Here is an 18,311-nt window from a genome sequence, read left to right as displayed (position 1 = left end):
CATTCACTTTGCAAATGAAACCAGAGACCAGTCGCTGCATAAATGTGCAGCTTCCAGTAAATTGTCTTTGCACAACACAAGAAGCTATCAGATGAAAAGCCCTGTCTGAAAAGATCTTTGGTTTTTTTTTCAGTTTTTGATTTTTTTTTGTTGAAATGTGACAGCTTTGTTAACATAAATACTCGGCACAGAAACATAAAACTGCAGAGAGCTCTGAATCCCACATGTTATTTAAAAGTTTCTCTCCAGAACAGCTCAGCCAATCATACAACCTCCTCTAAAATCCAAATATTACAATGTTATACCACGTGCAAAAAATAAAGATCCCATGCTGGGGGGAAAAAAACCCCACAACTGCTGATGTGTCGTCTTCTCCCAGAAAGCCTGCAGCAGAAATGGGGCATTTTTCTAGTGCAGGAATAAAAACCAGATGCCCCTTTGGTTTGACTCCCTCATGTGAAGAACTGAAGAATCAAATCTTTAAGAGTGCCAGAACCGATGAATAAGTGGATCCAATCCTCACGGACCGAATACCCTGAAAACCCACTGTAAAGTTGACCGTGTGGAAGCGACCAGAGCCTGCCATACCAGCCTTGCTTGGATCAGCAGTGCTGTACCCCTCTGTCCCCACTTGACATGGAACAGAGCAAGGCTATGTGTCTTCTTCTCTGCCCATTATGGAGTTTAACAGAGCATCATGCCTCCATCCTGTTCTGACATGGAGCTTGGCAGGGCTTCCCACCTCCATTTCTACACTGCTAGAGAGAGGCTGCCCTTTGCTGGGGGGCAGTGTGGTCATGCGGGGGGGGGGCAGCACTTCCTGGCCAGGGCAGCCTCTCCAGCCTTTGGGCCCCTGTAGTTTTTCCTGGAGGTCTCAATGGCCAATCTGCCCCGAGGTCTCATAAAGTGTCAGGTGACAAAAATAAAATACTTAGGTGTGTCAATGTATCAAATGTTGCCATTTACCAAAGACTAGTCTCTGTCAGCTCCTAAAGTGCATGTTATAGAAGTTCAAGTGGTAAGTGCTATTTTTACTTAAGACTGCATCTCAGCTATTCATTGTTGTCATGAAGAGAAGAATTTTTCAAGCTTTACATTTTGTTGCATGAAAAAGGGCCAGATAGAAGGTGATGGGAAAGAACCTGTACTTGAGACCCTGGAGAGCTGCCGCCAATCTGAGTAGGCAATACTTGTAAGCAGGGTTTTTTCTGGGAAAAGAGGTGGCGGAACTCTCAAGAGGAAAATGAAGAACACGCACACAGGATTCTTTGAAATCATATTATTTTCAAGCACTATTGCGGAGTGCCAGAACTCCGTTCCCCCGCGTTCCCCCTGAAAAAAAGCCCTGTTGTAAGAATCTACCAGTTGAATCTTAGCAAGAGTGCAAGACTGCATGAGTTTCAGCTTTATTGATAATCCCCAGTTCAGCATCCCAAAAGTTCTTTGTTAGGAATAAAGTCTGGCTCTCAATACCCAGCATATATAGATATTTAAGCACAGCCCTGTTCTTCCCCTAACCCCCCCTTCTATCTACAGCGAATATGGGAAGGAATCTAGCAACAGTAGATATCTACAGGAATGCGAGCTAAGGGAATGTTTTTAGAAAGTCCAGAACGTCAAGGTTAAGTATCTATGAGAACGGCTCTTTTCTTGCAAAAAGTTCAACATAGTTTCTTGCTAAAAGTTCAACATAGACAGATAAGCTTCTCCGCCTACTTTCCCAGGCCGGCATGCAGAAAGGAAACTTTGTCAGCTAACAGGATCTTTTACACACAAGATTTTTCACAGCATAATCCTTAACATTAAGTCCCTAAAGTATGGCAGGGGCTGCTAAGACAGTATATGGCAGTTGCACGTGTCTTTCATGTATATAAATGTTGATAGTACAGACAAAATCAAATCACTAATAAGGCCCAGAAAACAGTATTATGGCAGGAGAAGATGGCACCTTCTCTGAATAGTTCTTATAAGGACAAGGTAGAGGATAGGAGAAGGCTGTGAGCTTCTATGGGTCTTCACTGGGGAGAAAAGCAGCACAGACAAGAAGGGTGGGATATATCCCTTCCTTTAAGAAGGTGTTTAAGAACTTCCCTGAATGATCAGAGCCAGTACAGCATACTAGTTAGAATGCTTTATGCCAATAAAGGTATTGATTGATTGATTGATTGATTGATTGATTGATTGATTGATTGATTGATTAGAATGTCAGACTAGGATCATGAAGATTCAGGTTTGAATTGCTGCTCAGCTACTGAAAGTATCTGGCAGACCTTCGGTGTGTCACATAGTCTCAGCCAGACCGACTTCTTAAAGTGGTTGTGAGGATAAAATGGGAGACTGAACCATGTGAGATGCTGTGGGTCCCCATTGCGGAGGATGGCAGCAAAGACAGGGAAGGTGAAATAGATCCCCTCTACAAAACAAATGGGATTTAAGAACCTTCCTGAACTATCAGAGGCAGTATTGTATAGTGGTTAGAGTGTCATCATTTTAGCCTACTTATTCTCAAACCTGGCTCTGAGACAGGATCCCTCCGGTCTCATTCTTTTGTCAGAATAAAAGTGGTCAAAAGTCAATGGTGACTGGTGTGGACATTCTGTTTTCTTCTCACTGCAATAAAATCTCTTGGCAAATTTCTGTGATGATCACGGTGATTAATTCCTTTAACATAATGCCTTCCTGAACATTTCTGTTTTGCCATTTTGCAAAATGATAATAAAGTGCGAGCCTTCCTGACCTCCTCAGGGGAGCCACCACAGAGAATGCATGTGAGTGGGGAGTTGCTAAGCTTACCGTTTGCATGGAGGAACTTTAAAAGACTCTGTTCAGATGGCCACAGCTGCTATGGTAAAGCACAGTAGGAGACTAGAGATGGTCTAGAGACTAGAGATAGCAAAATGGCTATTCCCATGCATTAGCAAGGGTTGCCAATTTTTAATAAGCCTTTCTTGTGAGAATGATTTCCTTTAATACTTGCTCCTGTGTGTAGTGATTGACTTCTCTACGAAGGGCATTTTTAGTCTGGGTGAGAGATCCATGTCTGAAGTGGGTCAGGTTCACATAGAATAGAGTGCATTGTGTATACATAGAATGGAATGTACTATGAACAAACACTGAAACAGAAGATAGCATTTAAAAAGCATAAAAACAACACACACACACCAATTCTCAAAAATAAAAAGTAAAAAAGCATTAAAAGATCCGAGCGGTCAACAGTAAAATGCAATAAAGCTACTCAATAAAACAATCAGGGATTATGGAATTGCAAAGAGAGAGATGAACTAAAAATTGAAGTTCCAAATTCCTAGCTTAGTAATAGTCCACGTGAACAGAAATGTCTTTGCCTGGTGCCAGAAAGATCTCTTATGTGCTGATTGTAATGGTGTTGTTGAGTGCACGTTGCAGAGTTTCTACTGTATTATCTTTTCATATCTCTGCTAATTACCTTCTCTAGGATCTCCTTCATCCTTAAAAAGCCTTTGCAACACAACCTTCAAGGACTCTCTGGGTTGACGTTTCCTGTCTCTCCCAACCAAGTAGTAAATTAAGGGGTTAACGCTGCTGTTGATATTTGCAAAGAGGTAAGAGGCATCCAGCTCTTCCATAGAAAAATCCTCAGAAGTGAAAAAAAGAAATGAAATACTCAGAGGAATGTCAAAAATGATGGAGACCAGGAGTGTCATCAAGATAGCTACGTGCAGCCTGGGTGGCTGATGCCCCTGAGAGTGACGACGGATGGTGATCCATGCAGTCAAACTGGAGACAATCATAACAGGAGTGCAAATCAAGAAATTCACAGTGCAAATAGTGTTCAGAATCTCTGTGCAATGTGACCCCTGAAAATGACATAACAATAATATTCCACAAAGCAGGCTGGAGAGGATCCAGAGGAGAAAGGAGACCATGGCAGAAGACCTCTCCGGGCGATGGCATCGGTACCAGACGGGAAGCAGCACAGAGAGACATTTCTCCAGGCTGAGGGCTGTCAGGAGATACCAGCTTGTGTTATATGTGAAGAACATAAAGACTTCCGCTAATTCAAAGAAAATGTATGACTCAATAGTTAAAAAGGTAATGGCCATCATAAAAACAAAGTCACTCAAAAGGGTGCCAAGGTCCGCTACAGCCAGGTTCAAGATGTACGTTGTGAAAGGATTCCTCTTAATGCAGAAGCTGAGAAGCCAGATGACCTTCACGTTCCCCATCAGTCCAGCCAGGCAGGAAAAGGCAGTGACAATACTGATGATGTAAAAATATCCTATAAAATAAGGAACATATTCATCATCAAATTCAGTGTCATTCAGGTGTAAGCTGTTCCCTTGTTCATCCTTTGGTGTTTCAGTGCTTGTGTTTGCCATGTTCATGACGATGTCGTGGTTGTGCAGGTGGCGTCCGTCTGCCCTTCCTCAGCCAATCCTATCATCCGAAAAAGAAAGCAGAGGGGGCATGAGACGTGTAGGCCAAGCTGCACTTTGAAACTGTCAGATGATTAAAATCTGGCATTCTGCCTCATGATAAGAAATAACTAGACTGTGAAAAGTTGTACAAAAACGAGTTGAATTTGCGATTCTCTAAAAAGTGTGGGAGTGTATATATAAAGGACAGACTGAGACAAAGAGAACATTCAGGGTTATAATTCAGACTAGGGCCGTTTCCAGACGGCTTACCTGGCTCCAGAACGTCGCGCCTTGTTGCAGGGAAAATGCGAAATATCGCATTTTCTCGCACGAGTTTTGCACGACGACGCGCAAAACTCGCACGAGAAAATGCACTGTTTACTGCCGTGTGTATATATTTGGATAGGTAAGGTAAAGGTGCAAGCACTGTGCAAGCACTGAGTCATTACTGACCCATGGGGGGACATCGCATCATGATGTTTTCTTTGCCGACTTGTTACAAGGTGGTTTGCCATTGCCTTCCCCAGTCATCTACTCTTTACCCCCAGGAAACTGGGTACTCATTTTACCGACCTCGGAAGGATGGAAGGCTGAGTCAACCTTGAGACGGCTACCTGAACCCGGCTTTCGCCAGGATCGAACTCAGGTCGTGAGCAGAGCTTGGGCTGCAGTACTGCCGCTTATCACTCTGCACCACGGGGCTCCTATTGGCATTGTTGGCAAGACTGGGATATGGGATCATTAATCCCTATGGTTGCCAACTTTGGATGGGAAATTCCTGGAGATTTGGCAGTTGATTCTGGGGAGGGCAGTGTTGGAGAGTGGAGAGAGCTCGGCAGGGAATATTTTATAGAGTCCATAGAGAGAAAGATCCAGAGGAGGTCGCCGTGTTAGTCTGTAACCACAGCTTATGCCTCAATAAAGTTGGTTAGTCTTAAAGGTGCTACTGGACTTTTTACCATAGAGAGAAAGCTGCCATTTTCTCGAGGGAAGTGATCTCTAGTCTGAAGATCAATTGTAATTCCAGGAAAGCTCCATCTCCCATCTGGAGGTTGGCAAATCAACTGAAACCTCTCCAGTGGTCACGCATGGACACCAGAAGCTGTCTTATACCGAATCAGCTGCTTGGCCCATCAAAGTCAGCATTGTCTACTCTGGCGACAGCTCTCCAGCATAGCAGGTGAAGGTATTTCATTTATCCTTCAGCTTGGCCCTTGCTAGAGAAGCCGAGGATTGAATCTGGGACCTTCTGCATGCCAAAGAGATGCTGTGAAATGATGCTGGCCCTGGGTTAGGCCATAACTTGGGCGGGGGGGGGGGTCAGACAAAGAGTGGGTTGCTCAATATAAGTCGGGTGAGTTGGCAAGCCTACTGTGGATTTGTATGATGATGAAGGGCCATTCCTGCAACAGCCTATCACTCCTTGTATGGTTTGGTGACTTGGGGAGAGGGAAACACTTGGGGTGGTCAGGATCAGACAAATCCTTAGTTGTCGCCTTGGAGATTTATTTTTGGCATCATTTAATGCATAAGGTTAAAAATTATGCTTAGCTTCTGCTCTGATTCTGATTCTCTACAATTCAAATCCAATTGCCTTGTTTATTTGGAAGCCAGAGGCAACAATCACAAGAGCTAGTTTGGTATAGTGGTTAAGAGCAGCAGGACTCTAATCTGGAGAACCAGGTTTGATTCCCCACTCCTCCGCATGAAGCCAGCTGGGTGACCTCAGCTCTCTCAGAGCTCTCTCAGCCCCACCCACCTCACAGGATGTTTGTTGTGGGGTAATAATAGCACACTTTGTAAACCACTCTGAGTGGGCATTAAGTTGTCCTGAAGGGTGGCATATAAATCAAATGTTGTTGTTGTTACAAGCTGCCTAGTACATCCTACCCATAAATATGCCTATAGATTATGACATCTATCAATTGTTTAGATAAAACTATTTAAAAACAAGTATGCTTATTTTGTGATTTCATTGAGAGTTGGTGTTGGGACAAATAACATTTCTGAATAGTCACCTGCATCTTTACCTTTTACACTGGTTATCCTTGTGTCTTCGTATTTGCTTCATTCTTCTATAAAATAGCCAACAAGTATCTTGGCAGCTGGTTCACGTAACTGGCCCAAAGTCACTTCTCAAGCTTCCGTACCATAGTAAGGATTCGAGTTTGGGTCTCCAAGATCCTAGCGCAATGCTCTAACCACTACACCACGCTAGCCCTGCACATTCTTATAGGCTTTCCCTTGTATGGTAATTATCAGATACCATAATGTACTATTGTCACTTCAAGCCATTTATCGCATAACCTTCTTTTTCAACTGTAGTGTAGGAGAAAGTGTTAATTATATATGTAACAGATGTGCTCAATTTGGGAAGAAAAGAAGCACCAGAGATCTCCATTTAAACAACAGCAGGCAGGTTAAAATGGGAGATGACATAATAGTTTATTTAATGGGGGAAGGGTTATTCCTTAGAAGCCATCAGTTTCTTAAGCCATCAGTCCATGCTTTTATTTCTGATAGTTCAAATACAGAGGAGTAAGTAAGGCAGCTTTTCCTCTTAACTCCAGAGGTCTCTGTTTTCAAAATGGTTGCAGGCTGTTTGGCTTCCATTTTTTCGGAGCCTTTTTGGCGACTGCGAAAAAGTGCGTTCCCTGAAAAGGCGCCAAAAAAATGACCTGCCTTCCATACTCAGTGATGTCTCTCAGTTTGGGGGATGGGGTGGGGTGGGGTGGGGGATAGATAGTTTGTAGTTCTGCTGTTCTCTTGCTATTCACTATGCTATTGCTATCCTGCACTCAGCTTTCTTAGCTTGAGGCACCTGGGAACCAGACAAATGACCTTGGAGCCTTGGTGCTTGCATATAACTTACTAATAGAGCTTAAAAGGCGAATAGGTCTGTAATTAGAGGGGTCAACTTTACTGCCTTTTTTATGAATAGGAATGATGACAGCAGCCCCCCAATCCCTTGGGATTCTTCCAGTATTGTCTATTATTGAAAATAGTTCCGTCAGGAAAGGAACCCACCAGTCAATATTTTGTTTTATTAGCTCGGGGGGGGGGGTCAAATCAATGCCAGGTGATTTACCAGGCTTTAAAGATTCGATGAGATGCTTCACTTCTGTGGGATTCACTGGCTGCCATTTTGGAAGGGTACTAAGATCTACTGTCTGATGATAATTTCCTGCCAGGTTTCTATACAGTTCTTTGTAGTGTTACCCCCATAATTCTGGCACTATTATGGTGTCTGTCATCTTATGAGCACTGCCTGAGTGTTGTGCAATTAATCTCCAGAATAGGGTAAAATTGTTGTTCTTTGTCGCCTGATTTAATTGTTCCCATGCGAGAACAACCGCCTCCTGCTTTTTCCTATGTAGCAGTTGTTTATACTGTGATTTTTGAGTTTTTAACTCCTCCAAGGTTACTGTCCCTGGTTCATACCTATATCTAAAATAGCTAGCACTGAGAGAGTTTTTTACTTTTCTACATTCATCATCAAACCAGGATTTATTAGGTCTCTGGTTTACCCTTGTATTCCTGGTGTTTGAGCCCTTCAGGATTTTTTGAAATTCCTCAAGCAGAGAATCGTATTCTCCAAAGCAGGAATCAGGATCCCCTGAATTATAAAATCTTTGTAACTTGGGGTTAAGTCTCCCTGAGCTCAGGAGTTTAGATACATTCCTACTTAGGTTGGTGTTCCATCTAATCTCTCTCACCTTGAACTGGTTTGCTTTCCCCTTGTGCCCCTACATCTGCATTATGTATTGGAACAGCTAACTTCACATTAAATGGTAAGCCTTGGTGCTTGCATCTCTTCCCCCTTCCAGCTTTCCCACGAAAAAATGTGCGCCAAGACCAACAGACTTCTACTCGAAAAAGGGGGAGGAGAGAGGAGGGTATAAATGGCCCACTGGCCCTTATCCTGGTATTCCTGGCAATTGCTTTAACTCATACTGCCTGGCCTGATGAAGTAAAGTAGTCTAGGAGAATCCCCTGGCAGAGCCTGACACCAGGGGAAAAGCTGCCAGCATTCGATGAGTGGCCTGTCCCTTTAACGATGTGTGGAAATGACCTTCGTCAGGCAAACTGTGTACACACAAATGTGTCAGTCTGTGTATATCTGAGACTGATATTAATTTCTGTGTGGGACTTGCCCTCCATGGGGCAAGTCGCCAGGTTGCCTCTGTCCCACAGGCAGTGAAGGCAGGGCCTCAGAAAAGGGAAGAGGAAGGGGGTATACAGCACCCTTATCCCTCTCTCTCCCCGTCAGGTAAATTGTCTCCACTCTCTCTCTCATTCTCTCTCTCTCTGGCTTCCCTTCAGAATCATTGGCCTTTCTGCTTCGCCCACTTTTATGGGCCTGGCCTGATTCCCAACTCCACTCTCCACCGGCTCCATCCAATGTGATGCCTCACCTCCCCCTGTCCCCCTTGATGGGTGGCTCCTCTCCCCAACCAGCGAGCCATTCGCCACATGCCCTTGCTCAGGGCCTCGCCCCCTCATCATTCCTCCTCCTCCCCACAAGCTGGGACTCGCCAGGCCAGCCCAACACTGCTGTTGGCGTGGACGAGGAGCGCGTTGTTCCTGAGGTGCCTCCCAGCTGTGCCATATGGCCGAGCCAGCCGTGTGCAGCCTTCTGCGGGGCTCCCCTCACCCATGCTCTGCTGCGGCCTCCAAGGCCGGGCCCGCTGCTGTGGGTGGTCTTCTGGTAGCTACAGGTCCCGGCAGGGCATCTGCCAGGACGGCCATCGGAGCACTGGCGCCTGTGCTGCCGGAGGTTGCTGCCGAGGCCCCTGCACTGCGCGCCGAGGTCGCCACTCGCCACTTCATTCTTTGCACTCGCCAGCATGCCTGCCTCTCTGGCGACTGCTGCTGGGAGTCTCCTCTCCAGCCCTCCCAGCAGGCCCTCCAGGTAAGTCTGGGTGGGAGGAGGGCTCCCCGTCCAGACATTCTGTAGGTCAGGCAAGCTGTGTGGAAAGGTCTCAGTGAATCTATGTTGGCATGAATGAGAACAGAGTTTATTCTGTTAGTGAAGACCTGTGTGGAAAATCAGGCAGTGTGACTGAGTTTATTAATATACTTTTAAGAAGATATAACTATTTTGAAACCACCAAGTTTAAGAACTATTCTGAAACCCGTACATTTATCACAACTCTGCCATCATGACACTTAAGTTCTTATAAATAAATTCCACTTTTGTTTAAGGAAAAAAAGATCCCTTTTTTACCTCACAGCCACACAGCAGGTGTGAATCTCACCGTCCAACCAGGGAGGCAGGAAGTAATTTTCTTCCTCTTCCTGTCCGGCATGTGAGACTCCCTCTCTTCAGTTCAGGGGACTCCACAAAGCAGTAACACTGAATTTATCATTTAGCAACTTTAAATACTGAGAGAAAAAACACCAGTTATGTTAACATGTACTGTAAATAAAGCATAACCTGGAGAAGGTAGACGAATGAGGCAGCATGGTAGAGAAGGACGAAGAGCCAGGAAGGACAAGATGTCCTCCTTTCCTCAGAGGAGAAGAACCCTTCACGGTAAGTGTCCAAAGGTCTGTTCTGAGGCGGAGGACATCTTAGGTGCTCCCAGAGAAGTTTCCATTTTCTGGGTAGGATATGGTCTTCATCTGAGATCATGCGCTGCAGTACTTTTCTACCACAGGCAGTGTTTGTTGAATCATATAGATTTAATTTGTAGCATCTCACCAAAGTCAAGACCGATGACCATGTTGCTGCCTTGCAGATTTCTTCTACAAAAGTGTTCCTATGTAATGCTGCATTGGTAGCAGCACTCCTTACAAAGCGAGCCATTATTCCATTAGGGACTTCTACGATGAGAGCTGTAACAAGCCTTCCTGTATTGCCAGTTAAACTCAGGAGGTCTAAGGCAAAAGCCTTTGGTGGCAGCAAGGCCTTTGGGGAGGCAGTAATATATAGGTCACACAAAGAAAAAAGGGAGGGTGTTCTCAAGGTATAAGCCTAGACAAAGTAGAGAACACCTGATGCTCTGTGAGTGTGGAAATACAAGGAATGTTGATTGGGATCAGGGCCCTTGTGAGGTAAAAGTTTAAGGTAATGTAAGCAGGAGCTGAAGAAAAGGTCCACATGCAAAGGTTTACGGTTAAAACACAGCAAATCATTACACTTGGAGATGAGCAATCTTTGGTTGTCTGCTTGGACAATGTAATTTTTGTATTGTTTAATGTATCAGGTTAAAAATTATGCTTAGCTTCAGCTTTGATTAAGATTTCTGGTTGGTTCTAGATTTCTACCCTTCAAATTTCATGGCACCGTTTACTGATTATCCCATCCTCATGATTGTACTGACTTATTCTGTGTAATCTGCTTGAGTCCTAATGAGAATGGTGGCCTATAAACAAATAAAAAAGTGTTGTGCAAGCGACGATGAACAGAGCCAGCTATCATTGGCCCAGTTGGAAGCCAGAGACAATAACATGAGCTGCCTAGTGCATCCTGTCCTTAACTATGTGGATAGATTATGACACTGATCAACCATTTAAATAAACTAGCTAAACTAATAAACTAATTAAAACCACGTTATCTTGTGGCTGCATTTAGAGTTGGTCTTAAGGCAAGTAGCATTTTTGAATGTCCAGCTGTGCTTTTATCTTTTGCCATTGGTTGTCTTCAGTCCTAATATTTGATTCATCCTTGTATAAAATAATGAAGAAGAACCTTGGCAGCTGGCCCAAGGTCAGTCTATTGAAAACAGGATACGTAGAAGCTGACTCCCCCGCTTGCAGCAAGAAATCCAGGCTCTCTTGAGTCAAGGTTTTTTATTGAGAAATCATAACTATAGCATATATATGTCCATAGGTTACACAGAAGCAATTGAAAGCGTCTGGCTGTACACAGGGCTCTTGTTGAGAATGACGTATGGAATGCTTGCTAAAAAGTTCCAGTCCCTCCCTGTAAGCCGCCCACCCTCAGTGCCCAACCAGCTGGGCATAGTCAGTGGGAGATTAGGATGGAACCGTCCCAAGGCCGCTGTGGCGAGCCATCCGAGATAAGCATGTTGTCTTCCCAGGAGCTGGATGGCTTGTATGAAAAACTACACACACAGAGAGAGGATAATTGCAAAACTAGTGAAGATGGAGGGACGGTGGGCAACAGACCTGACACCCAAAGTCACCCTGCAAACTTCCATAATGTAGTGAGGATTCAAATTTCAAACCTTGCTTAGCTGGCTATTACAGGCACACAGGGTTCGACTAATATTAATGACTGATCGGTTATAGCCTGCCTTTCTTGCTAAGAGTCAATGTGGTTTGCCCAATAAAAAGCAACATTTATTTATTTATTAAAATAGTCACACCCTGACTTTCCTCTTGGTGCAATGAAATAAGAATGGTATAATACCATGAGCCTTTCAACAAAACCAATTTACAGAATTGGAGAACAACACACTAAAAACAGTATAATACATACAATACACCCTTACCTGGATAACCCAGGCAACTCCACTCTCGTTAGATCTCGGAAGCTAAGCAGGGTCAGCCTTGGTCAATAATTGGATGGGAGACCTCCAACAAAGTCCAGGGTTTCAGAGTCAGGCAATGGCAAATCACCTCTGTAGGCCTCATGCCATGAAAACCCCGCCAAGGGTCACCATAAGTCACCTATGACTTGACAGCACTCTCCACTATTACCACCACCACCACCAACAGGGCTGTAATATAATAAAATTATTGACTTAGCAAAGAGATGCCTTATATGCCTTAGCAAAGAGATAGGTTCTCTGGACTATACTATTATGTTCTTTCTGTTGTTGCTAAGTATACTCTTACTATATGATTTCTACATCATTGAACAAGTCATATTTAAATGCTTATTGTTTCACCTGTTTCACATTTTTGCTTGTTTCCCCATTTCTGCAATCTAAACTCCATAGCATTGTTTACTGGGTGCCCAATTCTGCTGATCATATTTGACTTATATAATCCACCTGGACTCTCAGAGAGGAAGACAGACTCTAAAGAGTGTAAATAAAATAAATACAAATAAAATACATGCATCAAGCAGTGTAATAAACCTGGATCCCAAAATCAGAGACTGTTGCAATGCAAATAATATATGCCATGAACACTGTAATCTCAACTGCCTAAACTTTCACAGACATTAAATGCAGCCATGGCTCCTTTATAAAAATACTTCTCCCACCAACTCCGTTTTACATATTCTGTGGAATGACAGGAGTATGGGAGCTTTTCTGACCTCCTTAGGAAGGCCATTCTGCCAGGTGGGAGCCACAACAGAAAAGGCTCTGGGATAAACATCTTTTGATCTTACCCGTTCAAGCGGTGCCACCTTTAGAAGGATTTGCTCAGCTGTCTCAATGGTACATATCAGGAGTGTTTATCCTGCTGATGTTCAGATTCTAAGCCATAAATGGTTTTGCTGGTGTTCAGGCTCGGACCGTTCAGGCTGAACACCGTTATCGTTAAAGGAAGTCGTGATTCGATCTCTGCTTAACAAAACAGTGCTGGACCAAATATAAGTCTCATCTGTTTAGAACTGATGTTTGGAAAGGGGAAAATAGAGGAATATGAGGCAGCTTCATCTGTTCAATCATATATTCAAGCATATAGATTTGAAAACAGGAAATAAAAATTATTGCATGATTCGAGTGTTAAGGGAGGAGGAATTTCTTGAAAGTCAGCAGCTCCTCACATCTCTGTATCCACCTCTGCTCTGATTTCTGAGGGTTAATGAATGTAGAGTGGATGGAAACGTCATAAAAGACCTGAGTGAAATAAAAGAAGATCCTGTCCTCTGTTCCTTTGCAAGAGGACAGATATACAATAGCACTGGCAGGCTGAAGATAAGACATATTTCATTTTTTCTGTGTTTTACAGTTTGATATTGTCTTGGAAGATACCAAATGAAGTGATATATATTTGCTGATGGTTAATCATGAGATTGCCATTAGCTAACATACCGGATTTTCTGTTATAACTGCTCATTTTCTTCTTCCACCCCACCCCAGATTCTTATTGTAATAACGGTTCTTGCTTTGTACACTTATGCACGTGCGTATGCACACACAGACACAAACATGTTCTTAATTACCATTTCCTGCGCAGTATAGCAACAGCTGACTAGCTGTTTATAACCTTTTTTTAAAAAAAATATCATTTTTAATGCCTGCCTTTTGATTGCTTCTTCCTCTTTACAGTTGTTTCTGTGCCTTGGTTGGTTGGTGGAGATGGAAGATCTTTGATCTTTTTTCTGAAATGCAGCCCGTGTCTGCTCTATGTACCTCATCCAGAAATGCAGGCAGTAAGTCTTCAGGGCTGGTGCATAGCAAATGCTAGAACAAGGGGCGGGGCCAAAGTTCAGTGGCAGAAGATCTGCTTGGCATGTGGAAGGTCCTGGGTTCAATCCTGGGAATCTCTAGTTAAAAGGACCAAGTGGGAGATGTGAAAGACCTCTACATGAGACACCTTGGGAGCTGCTGCCAATCAGAGTAGACAATACTGACTTTGAGGAACCAAGGGTCTGGTTCGTGTAAGGCAATTTCATGTGTGTCCTTCTTGTATATAAATGTTGACAGCACAGACAATGTCAAATCAGTGGAAAGGCCTGGAATGCAGGAGAAGGTTGCATCACACCCTCTCAGCCTAAAATACGTCTCGAGGTTGTTGTTGTGAGGATAAAATGAAGGACAGGAGAATGCTGTGAGCTGGTGGGGGCCTTCACTGGGGATAAAGGTAGCACAGACAAGAAGACGCCCTTCCTTTAAAGGGTGTTTAAGAACTTCCCCGAGTGATCAGAGCCAGTACGGGATAGTGATCAGAATGTCAGACTAGGATCGAAAAGATCCAGGTTTAAATTCCCACTCTGCCATTGAAAGTTACTGACAGACCTTCATCGTGTCATACAGTCTCAGCCAGACTTACTTCACAGGGTTGTTGTGATAATAAAACGGAGGACAGGTGTGAGGTGCTGTGGCTCTGCCTTGCAGAGTAAGGCAGCACAGACAGGGAACGTGGAATACAACCCCTCCTTTACAAAACAAAGGGGGTTTAAGAACCTTCTTAAGATATCAGACACAGTGTAGCATAGTGGTTAGAGTGGCACCATTTTTGCCTACTTACTCTCAATCTAGGCTCTCTGACAGTATCCCTCCTGTCTAACTCTTTAGTCAGAACAAAAGAAGGCAAAAGCTAATGGTGACTGGTGCGGCCATCTTGTTTTCTCCTCACTGCAATCAAATCTTTTGGCACATTTCGGTGAAGGCCTTCCAAATTACATGCATGTGGACTGTTTTGTCCCACTATGGATTAATGCCATTAAAAGAATGCCTTCCTGAACATTTGTATTTTGCACATTTTGCAGAACGATAATAAAGTGGAAGGCTTCTTGACCTCCTCAGGTGGGCTGTTCCACAAGGGGGGCCACCACGAAGAATGCATGTGAATGGGCCATTGCCAAGCTTACCGTTTGCATGGACATAGATCCAGAGGAGCTAGCCGTGTTAGTCTGTAGTAGCAAAATCTAAAAGAGTCTGATAGCACCTTTAAGACTAACCAACTTTACTGTAGCATAAGCTTTCGAGAATCACCACGCATCTGACGAAGAAAACTGTGATTCTCGAAAGCATTTGCATGGAGGAACCTTTAAAAGATTCTGTTCAGATGACCGCAAATGCTGTGGTACAGCATAGTAGGAGAGGCAGTCCCACAGGAAGAGGGCTCTAGGCCATGGAGGGCTTTGTAGGAGATATCAGTGCCTTGAATTGAGCCTGGTAACTGATTGATAGCCAATGGAACCACGTTTTGATCCGTGCTCAAATACCTTGGAACTATCTTGCTAAGATCTTCGACTGGTCTCAAAGTAAATGTTTATAAAATTCTCGCCCTTAGCACTGCTACCCAGAGAACCATGGAGAAAATCAGAATGAAAATATGAAGCTTAAGAACCTCCCCCAAACCACTTTTTTTAAAGAAAGAACGAACTAACGAACAAAAGAACGAATGAACGAAAGAACAAAACACCAAAAGAACGAAGGAGCACCTGAGGGGGTGAAATCAGAAAGAAACTAATATGAGGGAAGGGAAGGAGAAAGCAGCAGGGGTAGTGGGGATGCTGGGGGGGAGAGAAAGCAGCTCTGATGGAAGAAGGCGGGGCAGCAGCAAGAGAGGAAGAAGTGGCCAATGGAGAGGGAGGGACTTCCTTTTTGCCATGAGTTTTTGTGCCCCCTTTGTCATTTACCAGTACTGTAGATGTTCTGATTTATTCCCCTCCTTGCAGAAGAGGGGAAAAAATCCATTCCCCCCCCCCCAGTGTTTTAATTTTTTTCCATTGGTAAAAATGAGGGGAACCTTATGGGAAAATCAAGGCAAATCTCCATTCTCTAAAATCCAGGATCCCCCCACCCCCACACATGCACACCAGGGGCTCCAATCTTTAGCCAGAACCAAGGCACACTATACATTCTAGTTCCAATAGAATTATTTGTCTTTTAGCTCGGAGAGTACTTACTTACCAAGCGATTGCCTCAATCACTCTTTTATATGCCAGAGTTTCAAATGTTAAGGTTTAATTAACAACATCTGCTCAAAATATGCCATTTTCATGTCATCTGTTGGAACCAGACTGAAATGACTGGAACATGAAAGAGGAGATGGCCTTGATATCAGCTAGTGACATCAGTCCTGAATGCCATCCCGGTCTTCATCCATATCCATACTTTTATCTTCTCCTTAAAAGAGCCTACGGAAACTCTTGTTTTCAGCAAACATCTTTGTGTGGATGGAAGAATTTCCATAACCAAGATGGTTTTTCTTTTAAGCAGAAGAGGTCCAGCTTATCAATTTAATTCCTTTTTAAAAATCCATTATTCCATTTTGAGCACTGACCAAACCGTTTAATCCCTCGATAATAATAACAACAATAACGTTAGATTTATAAACCACCCTTCAGGACAACTTAATGCCTACTCAGAGTGGTTTACAAAATATGTTATTATTATCCCCTGTGAGGTGGGTGGGGCTGAGAGAGCTCTTGAGAGATAACGCGAATGGAATTTTCTAAACCTAAAATAAAGACGCAAGATGAGTTATCTCCAAGTTATGATTGGTTTCAGTATAGACAGATCAGAGATCTTTATAACTCGGACTGTGTGAAGGGAGGGATAAGAATGGAGAATTCGGAACTAGAACAGGCACTCTTACAAGAGGACAAAAAGGAAATTTCTAAGGTATATAAAGTGCTGCTGAAATGGTATACTGAAGATGAGACAGTTAAAGTGCAAATGGTGAAATGGGCTATTAATTTTAACAAAGAAATAACAATGGAGGCGTGGGAATACTTGTGGAAAAATACGCTGAAAATTACGACATGTACCAATATTAAAGAGAATGTTTATAAAATGATTTACCGTTGGTACTTGACACCAAAGAAAATTGCGCTAGGGAACTTGAATATGTCTAACAAATGCTGGAAATGCAAGAAACATGAAGGATCTTTGTATCACATGTGGTGGACTTGTGAGGTAGCTAGGAAGTACTGGGGGGAAATAATAAAAGAGATAAGCGAGATTTTACAATTTCAAATAAATAAGAACCCAGAACTCCTGCTGCTGAACTTGGGAATGGAGAGCATTCCAGCACAATATAGGACATTGTTATTTTATATGACAGCAGCGGCTAGACTTTTGTATGCGCAAAAATGGAAAGTGCAAGAAGTGCCAACTATTGAGGATTGGATTTACAAATTGCTGTACATGGCGGAAATGGACAAAATGACAAGGAAACTGAGAGACCTTGATCCAGGACAGTTTAACACGGATTGGGAGAAGCTGAAACAATGGTCGAATCCACATTACTCATTCTAAGTTGCATGTTCCCCGCATTCCCCACGCAATCCCGAGTGCCGGTCACATTACCTCATTAAACAGACGCATTTCATTCGCATTTCTCCCGAATATGTGGTCACAGGTTTTCAACGGGAGTTTCACGGTGGCCGTGAACGGGCCAATGCGCAATTTATGCGGTTTTTTTAAAAACCACCCCCCCTTCCTGTCTCTCCAGCCGTTCCGAGAGTTCCTATTGGCTGATTCAACTTGCAAGTGCTCCGTAGTCTGCAAAAGACTTGTTTTTGACTTCATAGCATTGGATTTATTGATTATGCTGTTTCTGAATCAAATCTGGTAGTTTGAAAAACCATTTTGGGGTGAATCCATCCTCAGAACGGACTCCCGAAACTTCCTTTTTAACTGTTTTTTATTTTTTTATTTTATATTACTGTAATATCGAAATTACGAAATATCGAAATAATGACACTCCAAGGAAGTGAAACTTCAGTAAAATTCAGGCACTGAACTGTCCTGCATAGGAAATGCCCACGAAAGCTTCCCACATGCTTCCAAATTTCCAAAAAAGAAACGGGAGAGAGCCATCAGTGCTGTCAGTGGGAGAAAGAGAGGCATCATTATCTTCAATGATGTTTCTTTATAAGGCAAGATCGAAATAACGGAAAAGTGTGCTCAAAAAATTTTTAAAAAATGGGTGGGAAAAAAGGTCCCGCCCAAAAAAGCTGTTTTCGAGCGGCCATGTGACCGGAGGGACGCGCGAGAAAGACGGATTGGAAGCAGGAATGTGAACGAAGAGGAAAAAATCGCGGATTGGAGGCAAACGGAAGATATCCGATAAACATGGGTGAATGTGGATTCGACCAATATTTGGTGAAAAAATGGGAGGTGGGAGGAGAACTGTGGCAGTTTGAAAATTACTGAAATACAATAAAAGTAGAGGGAGGTGTCTTTACCGGGGGGTGGAGAGTTAAACGAGAATTTCTAAGCAACTATTTTATTTGACTATTATATATAGTATTAAGTATCATAGGTGTTATTATAAGAATTATAATGATAGAAATTAACTAATTATAAGGAT

The 18,311-nt window shown here is 43.2% G+C and overlaps 1 protein-coding gene across 1 annotated transcript; it reads right to left on the bottom strand.

Annotated features, from left to right (window-relative positions):
* Positions 1–3,437: 3,437 nt before the first annotated feature.
* On the bottom strand, positions 3,438–4,364 carry LOC129334012 (mas-related G-protein coupled receptor member H-like). The gene has a single exon (XM_054985934.1). The coding sequence runs from the start codon at positions 4,362–4,364 to the stop codon at positions 3,438–3,440; it is 927 nt and encodes a 308-aa protein (XP_054841909.1).
* Positions 4,365–18,311: the final 13,947 nt, after the last annotated feature.

This window comes from Eublepharis macularius, chromosome 7 (genome assembly GCF_028583425.1).
Source record: "Eublepharis macularius isolate TG4126 chromosome 7, MPM_Emac_v1.0, whole genome shotgun sequence".
Classification (NCBI taxonomy): Eukaryota; Metazoa; Chordata; class Lepidosauria; order Squamata; family Eublepharidae; genus Eublepharis; species Eublepharis macularius.
Note: the sequence above shows the minus strand (reverse complement) of the source record. Positions and strands in the feature narration are given on the sequence as shown.